We start from the raw sequence: 11,954 nt of genomic DNA on the forward strand, positions 1-11,954 counted from the left end.
GGATGTTAATGGACCTCACAACAGATCCACTCTCTACGCTTGTTAATTTGTTTCACTGATCAATACTAAATGAAAGCATTTCTATACAATTAGCATTTGCCTGCAATATTTTTTAAGTGCCTCAAATTCTAGGCTGTTATATATTCATTATTATCTGTGTACAGCCAATTATCCCCTCGACCTCCGTGATGCCACCAGATGTTGTCACTCGCAGATTTGTGACACAGTATTAAGCCTGTACGAGAGTGCATCGACTCTAATACGAGATGACAGATGTTCTGATGCGTCCAGAGAATTAGGAGCCGGCGAAGAGGGAAAATGACAAGAGGCAGTTTAGTGAAGAAAGGAGCGGGGGGAATGGGACAGTGAAGGATGGAGGTAGAGAGCACTGGACTGAGGAGGAGGCAGACGAAGGAGAAAAAAAAAGATGTGAAAGAGATGGAAAGCCAGACGAGGGTTCGGCACTTCAGATTCCCTGCGGAGGCACTCGCTGCTCGGAGGCCAGATGGATCTCAAAACTGCTTAATTGTGGTTTTGACCTAGACGTCCTATGAAAATGGCTGGCACTAGAAGAGTTATGGGTTATTTTCTCATTGTCATGGACATAATTCCTTTTAGGAAGCCAACTGTTACTTTTTTACTGTTTACGTGGTTGGAAATGAGTCATTCAAGAGCTACATTACATTCTACTCCCCTGGCTGGATTTTGATTCTTAATTGAATCACGCTGATGTAAGTTGACAGGAAACTCGTTTGGACCGGTTCCCACTGCTTTCACTTGACTCAGCAGTAGTTTGACAGAAGCACTGACACCATACGTCGCTATGTGATCACTCTGGTTTTTTGCAGACGAGATATAAAACAGATGACGTCTTGTGACTTCATGTACCGTATTTATTCCTTTAGGCGTTTATTTTTGCTCTTGTTTTTGCTAAGGCAATTTTTGTTTGTCAATTATTTTTTTGTGTTCTCTTGGTGTCAGGGAATGTTTTGTTAATTTTGTTTTTTTGTAAATTATGTCTCTACCTAAATGTATTTCCAACTAAAGCTTGAATGAATTTCAAAAGAATCATATAAATTATACTCCGAGAAAATAAGAGGGATGTGGGTGGTACTCTTTTTTTGACTTAGAAAATGTTTTTCTAACCAATGCTTTTTTCAGTGCTAGGTCACATGGTCTTTATCAGTGGAGTGATGCAGGAGTTTCCTCAGTTGTCATGGAAATTGATGTTTTGACATATGAGCTCAATGGCTGTTACGGTTCATCAAATCAAACCCTATCAAGGTCCCACCAATACATACACACAGTCAACCAATCACAAACTACTCTCACCTGTCAATCATGATGTTTCACCCTGTTTTTATAGTATTTAGATTATAAAATTAAAACTTTAGTTTCTGGAAAAATCAAACACTTAAACAAACATCAATGGGATAAGAACTACGTAAAATGACAGACACTATCTTTGAGAAAGAATTATATGATGTTCCATGAACCATACATTAACACTGAGGACGAGGGATTTATGATGTCTACTGCATCCAACCACTAGGGGGCAATCAAGATGGTTTGGTTGCACGTCTGGTAGCTGTGTCCCTCTTCAGAGGTGGTCTCCTTCGAGGATAGCAGTGTACCCTAACTCCTTGAAGAAGGCGGTCTTTGTGGGTCGCATAAAGCGTGAAGGCTGAACCGAAAGAAGAGAATTTCCTTGATCGGTGTTACCAGCTCGTCCTGCTCTTACAGCTGTCACGTAGCAACAGGGCCGCAGTTGGACAGCAGAAGAAAGTTTTAAGGCCCATTGGTTTTTCTAACATGTGTAGTGTTGGACATCGCTTGTTGGCCCCATTACCTCATTGAAAAAATGTTTCTCATTGAAGCGCAATGAATCATGGGATAGGATTTCCACCCGTTGGGGGCCTTTTTTTCTCTGGTATTAAAGGAGGTATTCGTCGGAGCCTTTCGAAATGGGGCAGCCTAATCACATCGCTTCCTTGAAGCACGGCTGCGGTCTCCGGTCTTCATGACTAATCCACCTTTCTGTCGAACACATGTTATTTATTTTTCATTTTGCAGTGTTTCTTTTTGACGGCCAACACACCGATGAGCTCAGATCAGCTATTTTTCTCACCTGTCTGAAGCAGCAACGTGTTCACACCTCTCGTTAGACTTGGACAGCACTGAGTACGCAGCGCCACCTCAACACACAACATATGGTTTACTGAGAACACACAGAACACACGCTCAGTCTCACTCTCGCCTTATTGACCGTTTGCCTCAGAAAAAACAAGCAGGGTTGCAGACCTTTAGCTCACTGTCAAGAGCAGTTTGTGTCAGTTTGACTTCTGTGCGGGTTTGTGTGCATGTGTGTGTGTGTGAGTGTGAAAGGAAATGTAGCGGCAATAGTTTAATTATTCAGCGTGTATTAGTCATTGCACCCCACCTTTTACTGTGAGACAATCAATTTGACGAATGCTTGTTTGTGTACCTGTTTACTCTAATTATGCTCTTCTGCAGCATTATTAATATTCCAACAGTGCCTGGGAAAGTTATTATCCAGCACAAGTCAATGACTTGTCAAAACGGGGACAAGCACATGCTGAGAGAATGCAAAGAAATCCATAAGCCTAATTACTTTATCACATTCAGCTCCTACCCCCAGTTTGATATGAATAAATGAGATGGCCCGGAGTTTCAACTCGGCATGCTGCCCCCAATTTAGCATGATTTTTTGCTGATACAACCCTCGACCGCATCGCAGTGTGGCCAAATTCAAATAGTGAAGGCATTTGATTGAACCAGCCCGGTGTTGGTGGAGGTACAGGAATAAGTGGAGCTACATTCTGTGATGGAGGAAAAGGGAAAATGTTCATCATACTAACAAAGTTCAGGCTTCTCGCCGATTGGTTAGTCATAAGCTGCTTTTAAGACACGCACTGAACTCCTGATGACCTCCCGAAATTATCCAGAGGGGCTGTATGTGAGAACCCAAATTTACAAGTCAGTTGCGGACAATCTGGAATAGTTCCTGCCAGCCCCATACTAAAAACTCTGGATCAGGCCACGTGAGAATAGAGCGAGAGAGTGGCCGCGTTACTTATCCAAAGCAACCTACAATAAGTGCAGTCAGTGCAATTCTGATAAGTGATGGATGCCAAACTACATAAACAAATATCTCAGCATGAAAATGAGGAGACATGAAAGTTGATGATACCAACGAAGATGTCAACTAAGAGAGAAGAATAGTTTTGAGAGCTTTTGGCTATTAGGGCCGACACAGAGGTCCATGTGTTGTCCGGACATTTTCGTTAGTGAAATCGACAACTTTCTCCCACCTGAGCCTTTCTTTATAGTGATAGTTATGACAGACACTTTGTACTCCACCTGTGGGCCTTTCCGGGCCATGTCTGACTGTCTCTCCCGTGTCTCGGCCTAATTCCTAACAGAGCCTCTCTGCGCTTTCGCTGTGCTGCTGTGTTAGCCCATGCCGCCTCACATGGAAGCACATACTTTCAGCTAAAGCACCTCACCAAGTGCGCATTTATTTATAGCAAGTGTTTCCAGAGTGGGTATCAAACTTCTATCCCAGGAACACTCCGATGTCCCAGATAAGCTCAATCCCAGCTCCAGTAGCTTGGGTACAGTCTGTCAAGAGGCCGGTTGGACCTCAGCAGGGAGATGCCCTCTGCCTCCTTAATGTTTATTCATAAAAAATCGCTTTGTCAGAGAAGCCACTGTCTTTAAAAAAGTCACTTCTTCAGCAAGAGCAACAGTTGGGGGTAAAGGGGTTTTCTGTCTTGGGGCTGAAACGCTTCATACAACAAGAAAGCATTTAACTCCGGGTATTCACTCACTCTGCTTTTCATTTCCTTCCCCTCAACAAGTGCCTCTCATTCATTCCCACTGTTATCAGATAGGACTCAGGGGATAAGGGGGTTCATGTTGTGAGGACTGTCGTCAGGGTAACTAGGGCAATGATGTCATCGAGTGGCCAAGCTTTTTTCCTCCCGAGTAATGAAAAGCCTGAACATCATCATTAGATCAGTAAAAGACTGTAATCTGATGCATTGTGTCACAAATAATGACTTTTGGTCGGGAGGGAATGATCAGGTTTTAAAATGAAGAGGAAAATGAAACGTAGTGATAAAACTCTCTTTAAAACTGTGATTCATTTCATTTGGTTTCATTATTTGCTGTTTAGGCTAATCTGTGGTTTTCCAGAAGAAAGAAGGAAGAGGATTCAGAGGCAGCATCAGTATTTAATGCTTCCTTCTTCTCTTATCTAGAGACACACCCCAGGCAAACGACGGAGGAGCCAAGACGCCCCGGTCCAAAAACTCCTCCCGTTTCCCCAGACTGGGCCGCAGCCGCAACCAGGAAACACGACCGGAACCTCAGAGTGGAGACCTGTAACTTCAGAGCCTCGGAAGCAGCACTCTGACTTTACAGGCAGAAAACGACAATGTGCCAGTGTCTCCGGACTATGAGGACATACAGGGAGCCCATAGGACCTTCAAAGCCTTACAAATAAAAAAGAAAATGAGCGTTGCCTGGCTGGGTAAAGGAGACAATACTCCCCTGAGGCTGCCTATCAGTGGATCCAATCATACAGCACCTCTTACCTCATGGAGAGACCATCAGACTCTCTGTAAACTGCACACGAACTCACCTGGACTGCTCTCTTATCTCCAACACAGTGAGGTGATGGGGACATGTATTCTTTTTTCTTTTTCTTTTACCCGGCTCAGTTTTGTAGTGGTCATGGTCACAGTGCCTACAGTGTTTCGTGGCTGCTCTCCTGCTCTGAGGGAAGGACGTGGAGGGGAAGTGGGACGAAGTATTCTCAAGGTGAAAGTTGCTTTTCAGCTAACGGATCGACATCTTGGTGCCATTACATTCTAGACAAGGTTGATTCACAATCTAGGGTGTGGAGCACTCCTCGGTGGACAATTCCTTTTTTCTATTATATTACTATTACAACTATAACAGATAGTCGGAAGGAGGTGCATATCTTCCACTCTTGATGTCATCATAAAAGCAGTAAATTATCAAGACAATGTATTTAAAATTCAACTACATGATCATCAACTACAGGATCAGGGTTAATTCCCCCTTCAAAAACATTATGACTTTGGGACATTATGAAAATCATTGTGGTTGGAAAGTCAGAATATTTTTAGGTTTTTGACGAATTACGACACTGTGCATTATATCAATATATTCTTTGTACCCTGACCTCCACCTAGAAAATAAACACACAACAGCTCAAACTAAATAGCAAAAAAAGAGGCATATAATAAATAATTCAAGTTTTGAAATCCAGTATCAATATGTTGGTGGGAAGGATATGGCAAACAGAATAGAATTATAGAGACATTTTGTCAGATTGAAGACTTGCTTAAACATGGCCAAACTCTATTTTTAATACTGGCACATAAAATATTTGTTTTAATTAGTTTCTCCATGGTCTCTAATTAATATAAAGAAGCATAAATTCTTGCCTTTTCCTCTCACAAATATCTCTCCTCACATCCAAGTCTTAGATCAATTTCCAATCCCTGCTGTGATGTATCTGATGAGTTCATGTCAAAGAGTGATTAGATTAGAAAGGAAGGGGAACACTTTCCATTAAATATAGATAGATGGGTGAGCCGAGTTTCCGTGGGTCGTCACAGGTCGCCTGGCTGCACTGCAAAAAATCCAGTGTTTAAAGATTGTTTGCCTAATGTGTCTTAGCAGGATGTAATGCCGCATTATGTTGCAAATGAATGTTTTAACGATGACTAAACACTTGAAGGAAAAGCTGCTTGTTAGAGTGCAAGCAGAGGGCTGCTGAGCATCAAGTGTATGTAGAACAGAAGCTCATGCATATGGATGGATTACCCAAGAGTAGTCGTAGCCTATGTTCAACTGAGGAGAGATTGTGTAAGAAAAGGTTTTCGGAAAACTTTAAACAAAGGGTCGGTTCGCAAAATGGTAAACACTGTTCACTGTCGATGAGGGGAGGTGCACAGACGAGGCTTGTGGGTTTTAATTAAGTTGTTATTCTGACACAGGAATGACCCGCACAACAATCCAACTACTGGGAAAACCTATCACAAGGATACTGTGGAATAAATGCTTTTATCCGAGAGATTCTGTCTGTGGATAATGTGATGAGCTGTCCAATAAAGCCATCAACATGGGAAATCATTAAGAGAGAGTCATCTGGAAAGTGTATTCTACATATCTGACATGGCATTACTATAATTTTAGATTTGTCCAGGGCACAAAGAAAGGAGGGAGACATGGGTCGTCTTTTTTTTACCCAACACAATTATTTTTCTTCGTCGAAACCTGGCATCTGAACCTACAGACAGGTGGCACCCTGTGGAGATTATTACTGTAGCCATTGGACAATTTATGCAATCGTTCATGCTAATCTGCCTATCATACAAAGACGTTTTGGAATGTAAAGAGAGAGGACGACTGGTACCTGGCGAAGAGAGAAATTAAAAAAATGCAAGTGATCAAAAACCGAGCTTGACAAATATTGTATAAGTACATAAGTGCACTCCAAGCAGCATTTCAGATTAAACAAAAACAGCAATTATATTTTCTTTGATAAAGGATAACAACATTAAATAGCAGACTACATGTCCTTCAGAGTGGTACCTCCTGTCTGTGCGGCCATCAGATCAAAGTTGTGGTGAGCAAAAAAAAGAACCTGCTTATTACATTTTCAAGAAAACTAAAAGTTCACGTTTTCCAATAGAAAAAGGACAAACTTTAATTTCTTTGTAAGAATTATAGTAAAGTATGTCGACTTTGCGGGGACATGCTCGCTGTGATGGAAAAAGGCCAATCTCAAGCGTCATTACAGCTGCAGACATGCAAAATGCTCCTCGCTCAAATCAACACTCTTCTGTGGAGTTTTGGTGCCAAAAAACAGCTTTCACATCACTGCTCTCTGTGCTCAGAGGGAGAGTTCACCCGAAAAAGGAAAAATTCACTTGTCATCTACTCACCACTATGCCGATGGAGGGGTGGGTGAAGTGTTTTAGTCCATAAAAAACACTTCAGGTGTTAACAGCGTTGCAGCCAAATCCAATACAATTGAGGTGAACGGTGACTGATTCGTCAAACGTAAAAAAAACAACAGAGAGAAAACCTACAATGCCTCCTTACTGCTAATGTGGTGCCATCCAAGTATCTGTAGGCCCTGACATTTGAATTTGACTCGAGGCCTAATTTACACCGTGTTTTAAGCTTAAATGTCCTCTGTGATCCATCACGTGGACGCTAGGATACCAGAGGACATTTAGGCTAAGAACATGGTGTAAATGGCCTCTTTCTAGTCATTTTTGGGTGAACTATCCCTTTAATGGCAAGTATAAGCTAATCGCTAAGATAGTGAAATTTGCAGCCAAAGTGTTCTCTTGCAGTCTGCTCTCATTTATATTTCTGTCCTTGCCTCGGTCAGCAGTCAGGCCTTATCTATCGGTGTCACAGCAAAGAGAGGCTGAACAATAAAGTACATTCCACACACAACCAATGTGTCTGCATGGGTGTTGTTGGATGAAGGCAGAAGGGGTCATTATGCAATCGTGCTGCAACAATAAGCTTTGAATGTGTGAATGCATGTCACTGTACTAGTGTGCACCCATGCATCTGTAGGAACATACAGAAGCTATATATGATCCAATTTAAATGCAGAAGGTGTGCGCGTAAGCATGCATGTGCTTATGCGGCGAGATGAACGTGTCAACGCTCCAGTTAGATTCTTCATATGAACAAACTGCGTGAATGGCCGGCTGCATACTATGAGTTCCATGGTTGGAGCGTCTGTGGCCCACCGAGCGTCGATTATTTAACCATTACTGCTTCTCTGAGCCTTCGTTCAAACCATCCAGCCATTTCAGCAAAACCGTTTTCTTTTTCTTTCACTTATTTTTAGTCTGTGCTGTGTCTGCTGTACCCACGGAAGAATGGCTGGGGTGTTCTAGGATACTAAAAGCCCATTGTCCATTGACCAGAAAATTGGTTACAAGGCAGTTTAAGCTTTGGGTGGCTGCTTTTAGCAATGTTAGACACCACGCTCGCATAAACACATTTGGCTGCTTGTAAGCCAAAGACACTGAGCACTGATACAGACGTCCACGTTTTCTAAAGCTGTTTTCTGATGGAGAATGGAGAGAAAAAACTGGGCCCGGACTTTTTCCAGAGTTTACCTTTCACATCTGAATAAGGCAGGAGGAGATTGTTCGTTTTAGACGTGTTCACAACAGCAGGAAAATGTCTAAAGTCACTACTCACAGTTTATTTGTTTACAGCCTAGACGCCGGCATCAGCTCTTATCACCAAAACCTCTTTATTTTCTCCTGTGATACGACTTTTTCATCCTGAGATGTTTTCCATTCTTCCACTTTTGCTTCAGATGCGTGTCACAAGTGCCGTCAACACATCTACTTGCTCGCTGGGAAATTTCCAGACTCTTTCCGGATGTATTCTCACATGAGCTCGATGATGTTTTCCGGAAATATTAACTGGGGGGGTTCAGCAGAAAATGTTCCCGGAAAATATAATTTGCGTTCTCATATGCAGCCCCTCTGGAAAAGTTGTATAACTTACAGTACACGAACTACCTGGCCAAGTCATAGTTGTTCAAATTTGATCGACTTTTTCCCAGCAGACATTCTGACAGCCGGTGCACACCGATGTGACTGATCATATTATTTATGCTCTGTTCCATGTTAATTCATGTGACACCTGTTCAGTGTTTCATGTCAAAGTGGCTGCTGTGAGGAGCAGCAGGTGTGTAGCAACAGGGGAGGCAAAGCAAGCCGGGGCCCGTGAGCCGAGAGGTGGCCCCTGGTGCTGGACCCCTCAGGTCCCTTGTGCCTGTGGAGCCCAAACATCCCTGGAGAAAAAGGATCTATGCTGCATTCCAGTCACCTGACCTCTCACTAGAAAAAATGGACCATATTGGCTATAGCACCAGCCTGGAAGCTAGAAGATGGTCTGCATGAGTCAAATTCTGACTTTGTAAAAGATGAAAGTAAAAATACTTAGAATTGGATTTTTATCGAAAGAGAAAATTGAGAGTCACCCGAGGCACACTGTAAGAAATGTTTTAGATGTATAATTTATTATGAGTTAGGCCTACAGTAGTTTAAATGAATACAATTTTTTTTTTTTTTTACATTCAGGTAGTTATCCTTCCTTTTATTAATCAGGACAATGAAAAGATGGCTGCAACACTCTAATCATCACTTATTCATCCACTCGTATAACAAACTGGTTGCAAATAGAAACTTAAATAAATGATTTACTTCAGTCTGTTCTGTGGGCAGTGTGTTATCCAAGGACCCATACACCGTCAGATGACCTGTTCTTCTTCCTGAGCCTCAAGAGAGACGACAGGAATAAAGAGACGTGTAAACAAAATGGAAGGTTGCTCCAAAAGAGGGAATGGTTGCTAAAGCAAAACTGTCATTGAGACATTGTCCACCATATGCATTCATGTTCCACCTCCTCGTCCCTGTCCTCTTCTTGTCTCCTGCCTCCCTTTGAATATATGGACGTCCTTCCCTGCTCGTGTTACACAACTGCATGTATGAATGTAATTACCCAGCTCTTAGCTTTGTGTGAGGAGCATCAAGGAGACAGGGACCCCGGTTTAAACAAGGTCACCGTATAAGCAGCCCTCCTATCTGTGCAACACACAATGACAGCATCCGGACGCAGGTTCATTATGGTGATAAGGAACATGCTGACGTCTCAGGCTCCAGCTCCACAACCAGGCGCTTCAGGGAGGAGCCTCCTGATAGAAACCCTGAGATGAGCATGTGCTTTGTATTTTTTGTTTGCAAGAAGAGCCAGTGCAGATGTTCCTCAGAGACCCAGGAGTCTCCATCGGCCCTGCTGAGCTGTGTCTCTCTGAAAACGCTGGAGTCAGTCATTACAGTAACTTTAGTCTGGACTGTTCCTGATTACTGGGGCATTTTACAGGCTCACAGAGGAAACCTTCCAATAGCCCAGGTTCCCGATTAAAAAGTACTGTGGTCTGCAGGATATGAACGGTGAGGAATGCTCAGCACTTACGGGAACTTTTATTTACAGGGAGTAACAGGGAATTCATGTGTTATTCTGGTATATTTGTCCACCATGATGATATTTGAATCCCCTCCACTGTAGAGATTTCCCCAGTAAGAATCATGACAATCAGGCCAAGATCTGTTATCATCCTACATCTTTCTTTTTTATTCTTTGATTTAACAGTTATCATCTCAAACACTTGTTCTCTGAGAACAACCAAAAGTAAACACTAGTAGGAGGAAGTCCTCTGGGGAACTCTGAGACATAAATCCTTTTGCTTGTACTACAGCAACATTTGAATGTGAGCTGTCTTTTCACACAATAGTTTGCAAAGTAACGCATATAAATGAATACAGCAAGTAAGTAAGATTTTTATTTTACAGCTCAAAGTTTTTGATTTAAGATTAAAAATAAAAGTTGCATAACGTTGCTTCACGGTTTTTATTCCGCCTTAAGAAGCTGTAATGTTCATTCTCTGCTAAATCGATCCATAAAACAACAAGACATAATGTGAAGATTCAATTAAGGATTAAAGTGTCTCTAAATCTTATTGAAGCTGTTTTAAAATATGCAGAGAACTCCAGACATTTTCCAAAACTTTAACTGCTAGGACTGTCCTTGATGTAAAGCCAACGTATTCATTATAAAAGTGTGATAATTGATTATATTCATAAACCCATGCTCATGTTGTACTGTAGCTTAATTGGAGCTTTAGAGTGGCTAAAACAGGCTAAATAATGTCATTAAGTGCTTTGGGCCTGTATCTGTGCAGCATAAGTCTCTTTTAAGTCAAATTTTCCTCCCTGTTCCTTGTGTCCTCCTGCAGCAGCCCGGGTTTCACGCCGCCTGTTTGTTTTCTTAATTCTTTCAGGAGGCGATTTATTTGTCGGCAAACAAGCCCCACATGTGAGCGAGAGCAACTTTATTCCTTTGTCACATTCACAGGCTCCCGTTCTCCAGCTGGCACATGTTGAAATGAAGGTTCCCTGTATTCCCCACAGATGGTTGAATTCTGCATTCAGTGCACGACGCCTTCTCAAATCTCTCTGTGTCTCTATCCTGCTTATTCTTCCCTCCCTCAGCGTTCTTTATCCCTCGCTCTGTACCATACCACACACACACACACACACACACACCACATCCCCTTTGTCCCTTCTTCCCTTCCCCTCTGCCATCTGTTCCTTTTTTATTTTTCAGTCTCTGTTTTATTTCCTTTCCTTCATCTTTCCTCTCCTCTCACCGCCACTGTTCACCCCCTTTGTCTTGCTCTCCTCCGGCCTCTCGCTCTCTTCCTCATCCCGTGGATCGTTTCCATCTCGTCCTCATCTCCCAATCATCTGTCTGAGGTTATCCTTTTCTCGCTGCTTTCCTCTCCTTCCCTCCCTCCCTCCCTCTCCCTCCATCCCTCGCCGTCTCTTGAAGCACTTATTGTATGTACTCAGACTGTCACAGGCTGCTTCTGTTTATTACCTATTCAGCGGTGAGGCAGGAGCCAGCCCTCTGGACCTCTGTGCCTGAATCTCAAAACGCTCCTTCGGAAAAATCCCATTGTTGCAGTTTTTCTTGTTTTTTTTCCCAACTTTTTTTCAATTTATTCCTCATTCAGCTCCCGTTACGTCAGACAAAGTTCACCTGACCTGTGGTTACAGGGTGCGGGGGGGTTGGATCGGGAACATTCATCACCTCAGGCTCTGCACCGAGGATACATTTCTCTTGTATCTTATCTGACTGAAATCCTAAATGAAGCTGTAATGGATTATGTTAATTAATATGTTATCAGTTGTGGGAACATGGGAAATCAACTGTGTGCTTTATCCCTAAGCTGTTTGCAAACTTCTCAAGCGTTAAAGCAACATGCGGCACAGTTCACATCCACTTAG

At 42.6% G+C, this 11,954-nt stretch overlaps 1 protein-coding gene across 2 annotated transcripts in view; it reads left to right on the forward strand.

Moving 5' to 3' along the window:
• The window catches only part of snx29 (sorting nexin 29), a 130,818-nt gene extending 123,291 nt beyond the window's left edge, over positions 1-7,527 (forward strand). For both annotated transcript variants that reach the window (XM_062414361.1, XM_062414362.1), the window contains one exon: positions 4,284-7,527. In XM_062414361.1, the coding sequence (XP_062270345.1) occupies positions 4,284-4,484 (201 nt within the window). In that variant the 3' untranslated portion in view covers positions 4,485-7,527. The remainder of the gene's footprint in view (positions 1-4,283) is intronic.
• The last annotated feature ends 4,427 nt before the right edge of the window (positions 7,528-11,954 follow it).

Source organism: Platichthys flesus, chromosome 20, assembly GCF_949316205.1.
Source record: "Platichthys flesus chromosome 20, fPlaFle2.1, whole genome shotgun sequence".
In the NCBI taxonomy this organism is placed as follows: domain Eukaryota; kingdom Metazoa; phylum Chordata; class Actinopteri; order Pleuronectiformes; family Pleuronectidae; genus Platichthys; species Platichthys flesus.